The sequence below is a fragment of the Panicum virgatum genome, chromosome 4K (genome assembly GCF_016808335.1).
Source record: "Panicum virgatum strain AP13 chromosome 4K, P.virgatum_v5, whole genome shotgun sequence".
Taxonomy (NCBI): Eukaryota; Viridiplantae; Streptophyta; class Magnoliopsida; order Poales; family Poaceae; genus Panicum; species Panicum virgatum.
The window spans coordinates 20,558,724-20,576,032 of NC_053139.1; the positions used below are offsets into that span (position 1 = coordinate 20,558,724).

General features: G+C 43.1%; 1 protein-coding gene across 2 annotated transcripts; it reads right to left on the minus strand.

Annotated features, from left to right (window-relative positions):
- Window positions 1–3,292: 3,292 nt before the first annotated feature.
- Window positions 3,293–16,920, minus strand: LOC120703452 (protein MICRORCHIDIA 6-like). 2 transcript variants are annotated; one of them, XM_039987545.1, is made up of 20 exons: window positions 16,723–16,866; window positions 14,234–15,586; window positions 13,759–13,833; window positions 13,605–13,639; window positions 13,228–13,306; window positions 12,821–12,910; window positions 12,663–12,738; window positions 11,944–12,022; window positions 8,883–9,017; window positions 8,145–8,243; window positions 7,713–7,805; window positions 7,495–7,641; window positions 7,189–7,281; window positions 6,082–6,130; window positions 5,828–5,939; window positions 5,371–5,687; window positions 5,194–5,300; window positions 5,055–5,110; window positions 4,180–4,222; window positions 3,293–3,873 (listed from the first exon to the last, which is right to left on the minus strand). In XM_039987545.1, the coding sequence occupies exons 2-20, from the start codon at window positions 15,576–15,578 to the stop codon at window positions 3,736–3,738; spliced, it is 3,168 nt and encodes a 1,055-aa protein (XP_039843479.1). In that variant the 5' UTR covers window positions 15,579–15,586; window positions 16,723–16,866; the 3' UTR covers window positions 3,293–3,735. The 2 variants fall into 2 exon arrangements, with proteins under 2 accessions (XP_039843479.1, XP_039843481.1); XM_039987547.1 differs by having other exon boundaries at window positions 3,496–3,873; window positions 11,944–12,019; window positions 16,723–16,920.
- Between the last annotated feature and the right edge of the window lie 389 nt (window positions 16,921–17,309).

The window sequence follows — 17,309 nt, forward strand, 5'->3', positions numbered from 1 at the left end:
GAGCCTGCGATGGCTGGCTCCCGTGGCACGGCGGCGGACTGCGGACGGCGGGTGGCGCAGCTGCTCGCCTAAGACTGACTTCAACAGCAAAATTGCAAATCGGAGAGGCAAACGAGAATTGCCTTCTGTAAACAGTGATAAAAAAATTGTATTTTTTAGTCTCTCCAATAGTTGGAGAGGCAAATGCAGTCGACGCTTCCGCCAGCCAACCGCCCCCTCCTCCCCATCTCGCACGCGGCTTGCGCCCCATCCCGTCGTCCCTTGCTCCCCATCCCGCCGCGGGCCAGGTGTGGGCGGATCCCGCCACCGCGGCCTGCTCCCCATCCCGCCACGGGGAAGAACCGCATCCTCGCCGGAACGTTGTCGGTGCCGTCATCCGCCGCGCGAGCGAGCGGAGAGAACCGCGGCCGGCGCCCGAGCTCGACCTCCGCCGCCGCGGCCGGAGCGCGAGCGAGCGGAGGGAGCCGCAGCCGCGCCACGCCTGCTGGCCGGCCGCCCTTGCCACAGCCTCCGCCGCCCCGTGCAGAGAGGAGAGGGAGAGGGAGCAAGGAGGGGCTCGCCGCCGTGACCGTAACGCCCGCCGGAAGCCGCCGCACTGCCGGAAGCCGGAAGCCGCTGCGGAGAGACGAGGTGGTTGGACCCAAGGGCCCTGCGGATGCATTCGAGGAGAGAGACGATGCAATCTGCCTTCAACATTTGCCTTCTCTGTTAGAGAACATCCCTTGCGTGAACAGTGTCGATCGAAGAGGCAAAAATGCAAATCCACTCTCTGTTGAAGTCAATCTAAGAGCAGAGCAGGTATTATAATCGGCTGCAAGCCAGCGAAGTCCGATGTGGAGGAGAGAGTGAAGGGGAGAGAGAGAAACGTGGGCGCTCCGCTTGTCGCCGGCTGAATGGAGTGCGCTGTTCGCTGCTGATGGGCCCGGATGAAGCTCTTCGTCGGCTTGCAGCCCGCAGCGGGCGTGGGCGCAGGCGCCAAGCCTCACATGCAGCCGGCTGGCCGGCGCAACCACTATCCTTGCTCTAAGAGCAAGTATAGTAGGCGGCGAGGAGCCGGCGTGTGGAGAGAGAGAAAGCGAGAGCGGACAACTCGTGTAACGACGGTTTCAACAGATGGATATGTGATTGCGCAGCTCCTATTCACTGATGCTTGCTGCTGGTCATTAAAATCAATGAGGTCCGCCACCAACCCGTTCTCGTCGCAGCCAGCAGTCGGCGAGCTTATTAGTCTTGCTCTAATCGGCAGCCAGAAACTACAACTAGGCTTAAATGACAAAGCGGAGCTCCCGCAAATTTTTTTAAAAAAAAACTGCAACTAGGCGTGTGTTCTTGAGACCTTACGATCTTGTTTCGTGTACCGTAGACTCTGGAAAGGCTAGCGATGCACTCCAATTGTGCAAAACTTATGAGTGACGTATATACGAATAACACGGTCAATCGCTACGAATGCTACATTTTTGTAGAATGATTTCGAGAATATGTAGGAGAATTGGGCAGCTTTATAAAATGAAAAAGAAGAGTCACTGCCGTTTTTTTTTGAAAAGAAAAGGAGTCACTGCCGTACGAGCCACATCAAAAATTTCATATTGACCGCGCCTCGCCGAAGCTTGCATCAGGTATGTAAAATGCCCGATGTAGATGCTGATACAACATTTTTATTACCCAATCGAAGGATAACGCGGTGTACAATTATTCATAGCTCAAGATACTACCCGAGGCTCGTGAGTGGCCCAACTATATCATGGATCCATCCAACTGCTTTTTATCGTGTGGTGATGCTAGCACCGACCATCGTTGGTTCCTTACTCACTCATGTGTGTGAGTGTGAGAGCATCTCCAACAGATTACTTATATTCTATACTTAAAATATACTCTCTTTCCATTACTAATAACTATTTTTGTGTTTTAGGTAATGGTTACCGCAGCATACTACCGAAATTCAATCACTAAAAATAGGGTAGAGGAAAAATTCCCTTCATTTAGGTGAGAGATGTGTTTTGGTGAATATAAAAAACTTGTAGATAATGGGAATTAGATTGATAATCTGCTGTAGCACCTCCATCACCAAAATATCAATTTTTTAATATTAAAAAGAGGGATGAGTAATTTTTTGAAGATGCTCTGAGCATGCACATTGCTTTTTGCAGATGCACGTACGCCAAAACGCGGAGATAAGAAAACAGTAAACAGTTCACGCTTGGGATTGACATGACTCGCGAAACAAGATGAGCAACCTTTAGACCCTCCATAGCGTGGAGTGATGGCAGTAAAAAAAAATTGGGTCCCATGGTAAAAACGGGCATCGATTCCTCAACAGCTGCAGCGTCAGAAATTTAAGCCCCCAGAGCCGTCTAACCTCTCGATATTTATATGAATATAAAATAGTGCTCCGACCTTCGCTTTGCTCCCCGTGGTAGTTGAGCCTGGACTAGCGAGGACCAATGATATTTCTTTATTAACTGGGCACCGGCGCAAGTTCTTGCCTCTCTCTCTCTTTTTTTCCCTAGCGTCACTCCAAGTTAGCATCATATGTTACAATGCGAGAAGTGATACAAACTCTCTCTCTCTCCTTTTCTAGCATGACTGAAGGCTCACATTGTGAGGGTCTTATGTAGGGATGTAAATGGTACGGATATTTTCCGATCGTATTCGAATTCGATCCGGTCTGGAAGAGTTTTTATCTGTCCGTATCCGATTCCGAGTATCTAATATCCGTAACCGATCCGTATCCGAATGCTCAAAAGTTACATTTTTATGATGTTGATATCCATTACAATCTTATCCGGCAAAAAACTAACACTATATGTATTCGACTCCGTATTCGAACACAAATATGAAAACAAATACGATATCAATAATATCCGTCCGTATTTGATCCGTTTACATCCCTAGTCTTATGTCAAACCGAGGGCGCTGAAGGTTAGAACGGGCACGGAGCCGTGCATATCATATCCCTTCCCTTCCGTTTGTACCCCTACGAAACGATGAAAAGCAACAAATACTAAAAAGGTAAAAGCAACGCACATAGAAACCGTGCATGACGCGGGCAGTGTTGAAATAAAACAGTTTGCAGTAGCCATGGCAAAGATGGTTTGATTTTGACGTGGGAGCTGACGTTGAAGTGCACATCTGGATCAGCGTCGCTCTGCTTGGGTTCTTTCCCGATGTTGCGTTAGCTTCCTGAGACTTGGTTGCTTTCGGTGTCAGCGACATTTCTTTGCTTGCCTGATCGTCCGTTTCTTTTGGGATTCGATTGTATTCATGGACGGCTAAGGTTTTTTCTTACGAGAAGGAGCGGCCAAAGCTGAAAAATAAGACACGGATTATGGGACAATGAACAGGGCTACACAGGCCGCGTGGGGCCCTTTTCCTGCCCAAGCCGACAGGGACACCAGAACGATATCTCATAGGTACACCCATCGTGGCCAATCATGCCGAAGCTAGATTTGCCAGGCCGTAGAATGCAACCACCAGCAGCCTTCGGACCCACAGCCATGAAAAAAAAACCCTGCTAATATCTTGGGATGTAAACATCATCCGCCACATCTCTCCGGGCAACGACACAGGCTGTAAATATCTTCAGTCCAATGTGTGGTCTTTCAAGTGATTGTCTAAGGACTAAGAAGCTCTTGGAGCTATTCCGCTACGCTTGCACTGCATATTTCAGATCATCTGTCAGATCTAATACAGCTACCAAAACACTTGAGGGCCTTCTGCCGCTTTTTCCACCTTCACTTATATGAATCCAATGCCGGGGTTGCTGTCGTGCCCACCGTGACGGAATCCTTGAAGGACATTGTAGAGATGCAATTCGTCGGTTAGGTTCTTGTACACCCGTCGCCACACGGCAAGTTCCTTTCTCAATTTCTCTGCCTGTTAAAGTGACAAGCAAGCGCAACAGCTGTCAGGAAACAAGATGAAAGGTTTGTGTTGATAAACAGGTCTTTGTGAGTTTTAACAGTTACCGGAGGAACAAAAGGCATTTTACCAGAGAATCGCAGCATAAGTTTCTTTCTTTAAACCACGTGTCATTTGTGTTGATAAACCACGTGTTACATTTCGTTTTCCCTTGGTGGGGAACAATTATTTTGCGTTCACAAGACCTGAACTGAACTAATCTATAAATTAACTCATTAACTTGTGCGTGAAGCTATTACTGTTAGTTAATGAACACATTACCTTAGATGTCAACTGCTTTCCTGCCGCCTTGAGTTCAGAGCACCTTCACGAGTAAGCATAGTGGTTATTTTGGTAGCATGACTAACCAAGTTTCTTTTGAGAAAGAAGCCTAGAACAAATTATTCTATTTTTGAATAACAAATGCAGGGGTAGCAAGATATTAACTTTTACTAATTTTACAACTCTACAAAGGAGTGCATCTACCAACCAAACGAACCAACTACAGGGCCCCTGAAATTCTTGTTTGCTATGTTGCTTGGTTTGAGCCCAGTAAGATCATTTGCTGAAATAAAACATAACAAATTACCGAAGCCAGTGGATCCTGACCCTGCTAGATTAGACACTATGCATCAAGTCAAGCTACATAGAAGAAATCATGGGCTGTAAACAAGCTTGTCAAGTAATTATGGGTACAAGCTGTTTGGGCATTAACTCAGTTACTGACCAGATGCATTATAGAACACTTTCTGCCGATGGAAGTCAATCTGTAATTTTGTATGGCTTCCCTTACAGTTTGTAATCTTGAATTCATTGTGCTTATTCATGTGATTCCTAATTTTATTGCTTAATGATAACAAGAAAAACTGCTAGAATTTTATTCAGTTTTGCAATAAAAATGTCATCATGTCGATTCATCTGGCTCATCTATAGTCTCTCCTCTCATCCCAAGTTGACTATCTGTACATCCTCGTGGTGTTTAATCGGTGATGATCTAAATGGTCAATACAAAAGCCCCCTCCTATGGTCCTAAGGCGGCTTCATAATATTTTGTTGATCCAGATTCTTAAGACAGCTTTTCTATACAATGGACGTGCAGAATCCAATAAGTAATTAAAATGGCTGTCAAGTAAAGAAAAAAAGTTGGCTTTACTCACTGAGCCTTTAGCATGGTGTTCTGATCGAGTACAACTCTGAACCCTTCCTCTGCCTCCTAGAAATATGGGAATGATGGTTAGATAAAGGAGATTGATTACTGTAAAAATAGCTCAATTAAGTAATGAACACATTTCCAACCTCAGTGCCATTATCACTTCCAGGTTCATCAGAATAAACATTCGTGTTCCGCCTTTTTTGAGCTCTCCAGAAAATCTCGGAGCAAGACTTTCTTCGTTTGCGTAATTCTGCTTTCAGAACATCAGTAAGAAAAACATCAAGGGTAATCAAAGGAGATGAAATATAAGTGAACCTGACCAGTTTGAGATTGTTGAGGTGCATTTTGTGATATATATGATGTAGTCCCCACATTTATGCTCGTAGAAGGGCATGCATAGTCCATTTGATCCGTCAAGGCATCAAGACCAACATGCAAAGGATATTGCATGCTATATCCACTGGAACAAGGGTGCAATGCTACAGATGCCCTGGTTCTTGAATTGTATTTGCAAGTATTTGTGGCAGCTTGAGATACTAAGTTATGATCATCATTGTCAGCAGTAGTTGATATATAATGTGCTGGAGGAGGCTTTTTTGCAATCTGAGTGTAACCAACCAGATGGCAATGGTAAGTCCTGTCATACATGGATGGTGCAATTTGTCAACTCCTTATCTGACCCTCATAAAAGAAAGTGCATATCCACTATGTAAAGCAGTAAACAGACCCAAACAAAAAGTGAACCTTTTTTATGAGGAAAACTAAAAGTGAACTGACCAATACTCCGTTGCCATGTCTTTTAATCGTGTCTCAAGCCTCTGGAAAAGTCCTGTCCTCTCAAAATCTTGCTTATCATGTGTAGGTCTTATGAAGTCTGCCTCCAAAACCCCTAGCAAATGGCAAAATTACCGTAATCTCAATTTCAAAAAGCATATAATCATTCTAGTCAATAATCTTTAATACTAAAAACTGCCAGGAACACACAAAAAGAATGGAGCAAGGCAACAAAAAATTTTAGTGGGAATTCTTACCAGCAATGCCTCTTCTCTTTGCGTTATATGAGCCTGCACGCCAATAGGGCTGAGGAACAAAAATGTGGATCAAGGAATTAATGAAACATGACCCATCAGCATTAAATATGAGGTATAAAGATAAATGAATAGGAGCGGTGACTTGTTATGAACAAGATGGCCCTGAACCCAAGCAATATGACCATGCTGATAACAGCAACCGCACCACGTGGATGGCTGAGGAACTTTTCACATTCATTGTTTTGTTCATAATGATAAGAATCCTATGCTTAACTACTCGTAAAAAATATAAACTATATGAAGTGAAACCAAAAGATTATAGAACTCAAAATAACTAGGAAAGTTAATGACTTTAATTCCCAGTTTTTGCAGGTACTTGTCAATGTCACGATATAGTGCCATACTGGCACGAACAGTAACCAATGCTGCACACGACATGGCTTGGAATAAGGTGAATTATGACATAAAAATACACAAAAAGTGAATGTAAAAAAGAGGGAAAACCTAAAACCCAAACATGTTCTACCTAATATGCACAGTGCCCCCTTGGAAGGAGAAGTTTATAGCAGTGGCTCTTAGTTTTATCCTGACATTCCAACAGTTCTCTACAAATTGACAAGGGGGAAATTTTGTACAATGCCATTCCAAAGAATCAGACTATTGGAATGCTACTCCAAAGAATGATATTCACAATACGGCACTCCATATGAGTTGAGTCCTGAAATAGATCATGGAGCCACACCTGATCCTAGTTTGGTCGGGGGGGGGGGGGGGGGGGGGCTAGAAAAGGTAATGTGATTTCCATTAAAACAGGATCAGCGCCCCAAACTGATATTTTCAAAACTCAAGCCCACCTTTGTAGTGGCTTATTCTGAGGAACCATTGGTGTGGCATTTCAAGAGTCTGAATTCCTGTCTTATATGCAAACTTTCCCATTCGTAATAGAGTCATACACTCATTGATTTTAAAGTTTAAACTATAGGTTCCCCACATTATCTTGTAAAATTTTGCTTCGTAAATAACTAATAAAAGTGCATGGACAAAATTCAGTAAGACTGGCGTGGCAAATTCAAATGCAGTAAGCCATGTAGTAAATTAAAAATTTACCAGTATCAGACGGTTCTTATGGTAGACATTAAATCCATAGATATCAAGTTGTGGAGCACCATTTAAGTAGCCAATTGTAGTAATGACATCAACCTGGCTAAGAATAAACAAACATGTAGCTGTTAGTGCACTTGCATACTTTCCAGTAATCTAAAGTATCTTCTTAATTAGACAGAATGTTCTTTGACACAAAAGGGGTACTGCTTCAAACTAGTATGAGTCCTCCAGCGTACAATCATTTCATGTTGGAAAATTGTGTATAGGTCCACATGTAATTAGTTATAAATTTAGTCAGCTAGAACAAACCTCCGTGGTTACATCAACTTGTGGTTGATATTTGATACATTCACGGTATATGAGATCATTGACAGCACAATGTGGTTCAACAGCTCGTCCACACAGGATGATTTGAAAGCTTTCAGGTACATGTAGGTATAGTATGGATGCATAAACCTGCCAATGTAATAGCTTGTAAGACATTCAAAATAAAAGTTGCAAAACCCTACTTACTACATGAAACTTACCCGGAGAGAATATCGAAGACGGTTTGCTACATGCATCTGTTCTAATTTATTATGTCCTGCTCGTAGCTCAGGTGCTCCTGAGATTATAATATCCTACAGCACCATGTGATAGTTTTATTTGAGCAAAATTCTGTGCACAGCTGCATATAACATGAAAAAGGTAAAGCTGAGGAGCAATGAAAATGCATTAGAACTATGGCCCACCCTCATCATGTATGAGAACATGATTTACGACCCGGCAGTGTAATTTGTAGAAATCACAAACATATATACCACTGTAAAATGAACTAATTAACTTCACAAACCTTGACAACTAAGTGCGTAAGAACAAAAAAGAATAAACAAAACATACTTTATAGCAAATTTACATAGGACAAGCTAAACACAAGCATGGAACTGAGAGCTATTGAAAGGACATAATCAAATCTGGACCTGATCATCAGTCATAAAGTCAAGCTCCATTTCCAGTGCATCGTTCAACCACAAGTTAAATACAATGATTTTTGTGCCATGGCACCCCATATCGCTGAACTGTCAGGACAAGCATTGAAGTAGTAAGCCAAGTTAAACAACATAGCATCCTTTAGCGGTAGCTAAGCAGCATAAAATTCTTAAGGATATTCCTCAAATGGCTTGGAATTTATCATGAACTTTAAGTTATGCAAAATTAGTAGCAGAGACAAATGTTGGATATTCAGAATATCAATTCTCACCTTAATTTTACTAGTATCCGAATCCTCTCATTTAATACAATTGCTAAGGCAACTACCAAGTGTGCGAAAATTAGGAATATATCTAATTGTCTTTTCTAGCATTTTTGGATAAAGATAGTAATACAGTTCGTAAACCACACAACCTATACAAGAACTGCACCTTACATGCTTCAATTATACAACACCTGGCTCCAGGAACTACTTCGCCGACCAACAGTTAATATTTGCTATACTAGGAAATTAGCACCAGTCCTTGTCCCTAAATCCTACTATCGAATACCTCCTTGGTGACAACAATATACAAGAAACGAATAACATTGCATTTGAGAATGAGAAGCAACTACTATATCCATAGCAGTTGATTTATTTTAAACTTTCAACAGATATTTAAAAGTGCAAATCATGGAAGAGACAAAATAAAATGGTTATGCTGATAAATAGAGGATAGGCAACTTACTTGATTCAATAATTCACCTTCTGTAGAAAATGGAGACCACCTCAAAAGAGTGGAAAGATTAGATGAAAAATGTTTTTCACCACATGTCATTATCCTCTTGAAAGTTGAAGATGAGGCATCAAATTCATAGTCAACCTAGAAGGGGGAGGGATGAGGGGGGCAATAAATGGCACCTTTTGAGATAGGAATGGTGAGGTACCATATGGGGTTGGCACAGTTAAAACTTAAAACATTAATTGCATTGTTGAAGAGTGAAGACTGTTCCTAATGGAAAATGTTAAGAATATATTTGGTCGAATAGGAAATATCTCGGGGAGGCTTCTTGCCCTCCAAGTCTTGTACCCCTATATATCGCCCTCGAAGCACTATGCAATACAACCCATGAGTCATACACAATCTATCCTTCCACTAGTACCGCGAGTCTAGGTTTATAATCTAGGTTTCCGGCTTCCACTGCCCTCGCGCCATCCGCGGGGAGATGGATTTCCACCAGGGGCAGCGCCCTCATAGGATGCGCGATTGATCCCTCCGATTTGCCACGCCCGTCATGGTCAAGCAGCAGCAGATGAGCCAACTCTCTTGTGGTGATTCGATCTCGTTAGGCTGCCTCATCACCCTCTCCCCTCATGACATCTTGCGCACCTCTTGCGACGCTATCGCTTCCTTGAGCTCGAGCGCGCGCTACATAGGTTGTACGGGTAGGCGTCGGGCTGCCACGCAATTGGAGTGTCTCCATTGTTCTCCAGTCTATCCGTTCATGTTGCTACCGCTACGACTGCGGGGGATGTCGTCGTCGGGCTGCTACGCCCCGCTCGGGCTGGCACCCTCATCGAGATCCATCGCTGGCTCCATCAGGGCCACCTCGCCTGCCTTGTCCACCACGTCCCTTCACCGTGCCACTTCACCACCATCCCTGGCGGGCCACAACTCCATGGGGTTTCGCACCCAAGGTTCATCTTCCTACTGTGTTTCTTTTTTCCCGATCAGAGGTCGGATTTGCGTCGCCATTGGAGTGTCTCCATTAAGGAGGTTAAGGACAGTGGATTGGTGTGGTTTTTGTTAGACAATGAGCTGAGTACGTGTAGCATGGTCTAAATGTACTCTTTTATACGTTTCTTATATGCTTGTGCAGATTAGTTTCTTCATTATACGTTTCTTATATGCTTGTGCAGATTAGTTTCTTCATTAGTAGCACATATATAGTTTTTGTCTTTATCGACCCGAGATATCGACCCCGATGAATCAGGGTCGCGTTCCACATAATAATTATCGTTCCATAGATGTATACCTCTTCGTATCACAATTTTATAAAGTGACGACCCTCGACCCTCGACCCCGTTTCGACCCGGTCGACCCAGGAACTTTGTGACTATGGTCTCCATTGTTCTCCAGTCTGTCCATTCGTGTTCCTTTCAGAGTATATTTGGTAGTATAAGAAATATCTTGGGAAGGCTTCTTACCCTCCATGTCTTATACCCCTATATATTCGCCCTCAAGGCTCAATGCAATATAACCCACAATTCATACACAATATAACCTTCCTACATCGTCGCAGGGCTGCTACTCCCGCTCAGGCCGGTGCCCTCGTCAAGATTCATTGCCGAACGAGATCCATCAGGGCCACCTTGCCCCGCCCCGTACACCACCCCACTTCACCACGCCGCTTCACCACCATCGCTGGCGGACCGCAGCGTCGTGGAGCTCCGTATCCATGGTTAATCTTGCTGTTGTGTTCCTTTTTCTCCGATCAGAGATCGGATTTGCGTCGCCCTGCCGTTTCGTCTCCCTAGGACGAGGTTATCGCTGCGCCAGGCTACAGTGCCAATGTCGTAATCAAGCCATTACCGCCGGTGTCACCGCTTTTCAGGTGGTGGCACTACCCATGCTGCTGGTCCGCTTTGTGACTGACAGACTTGGGCCACACCTGACGTGGCACGGACCTATACGGAATAAGGGATGGGGCATGTCCCATACCCTGACGCCATGTAATGTACTCGTATACGAGTAGTACTAGTCTGTATAGTATTCGTGAATGATTCTTAGACTAATATAGATCTAGGGTTTCATGTAACCCTGTCCCAGTCTATATAAGAGCAGACAGGGACCCTTCCAAACGATCTACAACCCTTAGGCAATATAAACCACCATACAAGATGTAGGGTATTACGCAACATGCAGCCCGAACCTGTCTAAACCTTGTGTTGCTTGCACCATCGTGTTTCTGATCTCGACGACTCCCTGCCTACAATCTACTACCTTAGGGTATCCCTAGGTAGGTTTGCTAGTAAAACACCGACAGTCACGCTGGCTCTCGGTCTGAGTTCGCACCAATTGCCACAAGCTCGCAGACACCGCCGTTAATGTTGCTGAAGGAAGAGGCATTTGCGCTCTTTAGTTGCACCGTCTATCATCGCCATCTAGTCGGCTCATCGACCTGCTGAACATGTCACCAAAAGGTTGTTGATTTTGTGTACTAGTGCGCCTATGTTGCCGCTTCGGACCTACACCCTCCTCCAAGGCTTCGACCACGTACACCTCGACCTCAGGTACTTCGGCACTAAGGGGCTATCATTTGCATGAGCTCTTCCTGGTTTTCGCTCCAGCCATAACATTCGTACCAGCGTTCCGACTGCAGGGGATGTGTCCATTGTTCTCCAGTTTTTCCGTTCGTGTTGCTACTGCTACGACTGCGGAGGGATGCCAGAGTATATTTGGTAGTAAAGATAATATATCAGCAAGGTTTCTTGCCCTCCAAGTCTTGTACCCCTACACATTCGCCCTCGAGTCTCAATGCAATACAACCCACGATTCATATGCAATCTATCCTTCCTAAAGAAAATCTATTACGTTGGTGTAAGATGAAGCAAAACTAATTAACGGCCAAGCTTTTTTTGCTTTTGAGGATGCTTGCACATGGAGATATTAGAATTACATAATAGTAACTTATCACCAATTATATACATATACAAGTTTCAGTTATAGCTAAAATTAATAATAGCATATATGCCATCCCTCAGCAGTAATGATATACCATACAAGTAAAAAAGTTTGACGAACTAACCGCAGGTACAAATATGTCATTGCACCTAGTGCTCATAAGGAATGTGTAAGACAGCAATCCGATGCTTCGTGTCAATCTCCTATCAAGTAAAAAACATTACGAATTTTTGCGTTGTGGAATAAAAAATAACTGAACAATATACTGAAGATAGATTGGGATAAAAGCTGGAGTAGAAAATAACTTTGTAGTAGAAGTTGATAGGTTAGGATATACTGATCAGAAGAGGACAGCTTATGTAATCTATTCGATCACAAATGCTTGATAGTAGAAATATTTCTATTAGGCTGTATATTCATTTCCTAACTTCGGGCACATTAATCAACAACCTCAATTTGAAATTCCCATGCTGGAGACTATAGTTGGTAGAAATCCCCAAACTAAATTCTATACTAGGTTACAAACGTCAGTTTAGAGTCCTAGACCCTAATCACACAAGTAACCAGTTGGATACTTTTAGAGGATCTATAGCAGCCCTAGAAGGGTGGAGGCATATAAACAACAAGAAATTGATAAAGTATCACAAAACTAGATGTTTTGGATTCCATAAGAAATTACACTCTCTGCAACAAATTCAACAATAAAGAAGTAGTTCATTTTACATAGTTTAGCCAAAACTAGGTTATTTAAAGGTGGCCTATTGTGGTGTACTCTAATCCTGTTTCTATCGAGTTAAATGTGTTTGCTGATGCCACGAATTGAATATACAAATGAGGAAATACCTATGATCTTTTGCACATGTGAATACAATAGCATCTGCCCCAAGCCTCATCGTGCTAGTTTTGAAGCCATTGCCATCTGTACATGTGACTATGCAAGTCAGTGAATTTCATATATAGCCATGGAACAAGCAACACAAAATATTTTTAAGAATCATTACATCGCCCAATGGATGAAGTGGTGCATTTCTGAGAGAATCCAAAGCTCATACAATGTCGAAGAGATTCTGGACTCATGCCGCCTCCATTGTCTTGAATAGAGAGCAATAAGAATATCAACAGTAAAAACAGGGTTGATGGTACATAACCGACACAGGCCAATGCACAATTAACTAGTATCTCAGAAAAAAATGCACAATTAACTAGGCAAGTCCTTTTTACGTTGAAGTTACAATTGGCAATCCAATAATATATCATGCTTTCATGCATGTAAAATGAGGTGACAAAAGAGGAATGAACAAGTTTAATAGGGTAGGTAGGAAAACACTGATTAGCATTGTGGAAGTGTCAAGTTTTTAGAAATTAAAGTGCCAAGCACATATGTACAAAGAGACCAAGGGAGTATCACCTTCTATCACCAATGAATAATCCCCATTAGGAGAATGCTTTTTCTTATCTATTTTGACAAAGGTTGCCCCATTGTTCATCTACTCCATTTGTCCATGTAAAATAGAAGATAATATACAAAAGAAGGAAAATAAGAATGAAGTTAGTTAAAACCGTACTCTGATACTCCCGTTGTTTGAAATTACAAGGCGTATTTCATTTCATTAGGACAAGGTTTTGACCAACAATTACTCCATGTGATGCAAAATCATAATCATCATTAACATCAAGTTTGTCACAAAAATCATCAGTCAAAACCTTGTCCTAATGAAACAAAACACGCCTTGTAATTTAAAATGGAGGAAGTACTATATTAATGCTGATAATTCGGATCAATACCTCATCAATAGCGTTGTCGAGCAGCTCTGCAATAGCTGTATAACAGAAGTTAATAAGTACCATCACTAGCTAGTTTAGATTTCCACACTTAATAGCACAGATGCGATCATGCGAAAGCATAAAAGTGCCATCTTTCAGTGTTAGTATGACTAACCACCAAATGCCCACTTATGCGAAGTAGCATTAGAATGAAGAAACTTGGGATGAATCCGTAAGCGGTTTTGGCCATCTACAAAATGTGAAACTCATGCATTAGAAAAGTAAGTGAAAGAAATAAGGGAGAGTGCAAATGGTAATAGGGTTGTCAAAAGTCAGAAGCATGCCCTGGGAAAACTATCATATGACATAACCAGTTGGGGGTTTCCTTTCATTATATTCGCACTGCAGGATAACTACAGTTCTATCATTTATATACATATATAATATTTTGCTTTTATGGAATTCATGTTTTGGAGCGGGATACCATAGAATAATGGGGTTCGTGTAAGAGGTTCTCACACAAGTGTGGAAGGATAATTCACCTTTACCTGGCTTCTGGCACAATGTGGACTCTAAATAGGACAGATATGTTTGCTTGATTTTTATTGGCTATAGACTGATGAGCTTGAAAAGGAAAGTTAATAACATACTGTTGATAGCAGCTTGAGTAGCTAATCTGTCCTCTCCAGCTTTCCAAAATTGCCGAGGAAATGGTTCTTCAGTCGGTGCTTGAGAGGTATTAAGAAATTCAGTTACCCTGTGACTCCCTTCTTGTGTTCTCGACAAGGATGTAGTAGCATCTTCTGAATTTCTGAACTGCAAAGTCTTTTGCATGCTATCACCCACTACTGGAAACTCCTGCCTATGTAATGTTGTGGGCTGGGCTGCATTGCCTTTTCCATGAGCAGTATCGGGTTCCTGCCTCTGTAATGCTGTTGCGCAGCAAGCCACATCACCTTGTGCGCCATCTGAAATAGATTTCTGCCTCAGTAATGCTGTTGTGCAGCAATCCACATCATCTTGTGTGCCATCTGAAATACATTTTTGCCATGGTAATGTTGTTGTACACACGGCAACATCATCTTGTCCATCATCTGCATTAAGTTGTTGCCTTTGTAGTGTTGATGTGCACGGGACAGCATCACCTTGTTCATCATCTGCAGTAAGTTCTTGCCTCTGTAATGTTGGTGTGAATTGAGCAGTATCACCTTGTCCATCATCTGCAGTAAGTTCTTGACTCTGCAAAATTGTAGTGCGCTGGGTAGCATCACCATGTCCATCTGCGCCAAGTTCTTGCATTAGTACTGTTGCTGTGCATTGGGCAGCATCACTTTGTCCAACACCTGCAGTAAGTTCTTGCATCTGTAATGTTGCGCACTGGGAAGCATCACCTTGTACATCATCAGCTATAAGTTGTTTTTGCATCTGTAATGTTGCTATGCACTGGGTAGCATCACCATGTCCAACTTCTGCAGTAAGTTCTTGCCTCTGTAATGTTGTTGCGCAATGGGCAGCATCACCTCGTTCATCATCTGTTCTAAGTTCTTGCAACTGTAATGCTGCTGTGTACTGGACAGCATCGCCTTGTTCATGATCTGCTCTAAGTTCTTGCATCTTTAATATGGCTATGCTCTGGGAAGCATCACCTTGTCCATCATCTTCTGTATGTTCTTGCATCTGTAATGTTGCTGTGCACTGGGCAGCATCACCTTGCCCATCATCTGCTATAAGTTCTTGCGTCTGTAGCGTTACTGTGCACTGGGCAGCTTCAGCTTGTACATCATCAGCGAAGAACTGCTGTTTAAGAAATGATGTGACCCGAGCAGCATCACCTTGTCCATAAGCAAGATGCTCTCCTTCAAAGATGTCCTCATCCCTAGTCAAGTCAACAAAATCTGCCTTCACATGAACTGAATGACCTTTTCCAATAACACTGTGTTCTTCTCTGGCATCATCATCATCATCACTGGATAGATCAACAAAGTCCACTATCATTGCTTAACCTGAAAAAAAAGTGCGGGAGCAATAGAGCATGGCAAAGGGAAAATGCAGAACGATCAGAAGCACAACCCGTTGCAAAGTTGTCAAAAAGAAAAGGTGTTAGGAAAAACAAATCCAAACAATATCTCAATTGCTAATGCGACAATGTTATAAAGAGAGGGATTCCATTCTTCTAACTAAGCTATCTATCAGTAGCATCCCTCTCTGCCCCTCAAAACTTGTGGTATGCATGTGGCCCTTCAGGCATGCACAATATCATTTATCTCCCTCTCACCCATTTTCCACATCATTTGTTGCCAGATGCACCTAGACAACCCTTGCACATCTCTCCCTCTGGTGCAATCGAATCATCATGTTTGGGATTCGGTTTGAAGAACATCTTCATCTATGACTGATCAGCACGTTAGTAGGCTAGCAGATGATTTTTGTGGCACGGCCTCATTTATTTATCATCTGATAAGAATAAAGCTACGAGCCGAGCCCCTTAGTCCTTTTAACAGCAGCAGTAGTGACAAACTAGAGAGTAGGAACCAGAAATGGAAGTACAATTGTACAAAGCTGCATGAAAGTGCCTGTGCCGGGCCTAGCTGCGCTACAATTATTACCGCGAAATTGGTCGATCAAGAAAGTCTCATGAAAGACTCATCTCACTTTCTTCTTTTTGGGATTGGGAGTGAAATAAAAAAAAGGCCCTTTCACGAACCGCACGCAGAAAGCCACAACAATCGTGGAATGAACTTCGCAGAATGCTTTGCGAGGAGAGAAAGGAAGCATTTCGCTTCTCCCGCTGCGACTCCATACTCCCACAGGGAAACTCCAATCTCGCCCACTGAACCAAACAAAAAGCCCTCAAACAACAAATTTCTCACATCCGTTGGGTGCCGTAGGAACAGGCAATCGGGGGAAACGGGAGCACAAGGAACCGTGAGCTTCCTGCGCGAGACGATCGCGATCGAAAAAACAGTAGAGATGATTGAAGCGAGGAATCGAGGATGCGGCGGTGCGCGCGCATACCCACATTAGCGCAATATAGGGGGGGGGGGGGGGGGGTTCCGCGACCCAAACCCCAACAATCGGAGCACCAAACCTCATATCCAAGAAACGGAATCAAAATTCGCTGCTAGAAAGAAGGAAGTACCTCGGGGAAGAATCGCTCTTTGCTCCTGGAAACTGCAGGATTGATGAGGGTAGGGAGGAAAACTAGGGACGGAAATGGGGTTTTGTTTAGCCTGGGGTTTTTCTTTGTAGGACAGCAGGCAGGAGGGATGGCGGCGGTGGGAGTGGGCTGCGAAGGTTCTTGAGTCGGCTGGTTTTGCTTGTGGTTGGACGGACGGCATTTACTGATTCACTCACTCTTTTACTATGGTCTGTGGTGCGTGGTGGATAGGCCGGGCGTCCGGTGTACACTGCGGTACAGCTGTTTTGACAGCTCGTAGTACTCACTTTTACATGCGCTGCAGTAGATTTCTCCAGTTGAGAATCTTTTCTTTACTGCTACTACATCCGTCCTTAAATATTTATATACTTTAACTAGTTATAAAAAAATATTATGGTATATTATTAATATCCTTAGATAGATATTTGAGTTTTGTTTTTAATAAATTTATTTAGAGATATAAATATTGCATCTATTATATAAATCAAGTCAAACTTCCGGCACCAACCACTGACGACACTTAATTGGGGACAGAGCAAATACTGCAGTAGGGTAGGCGAGGGACATGA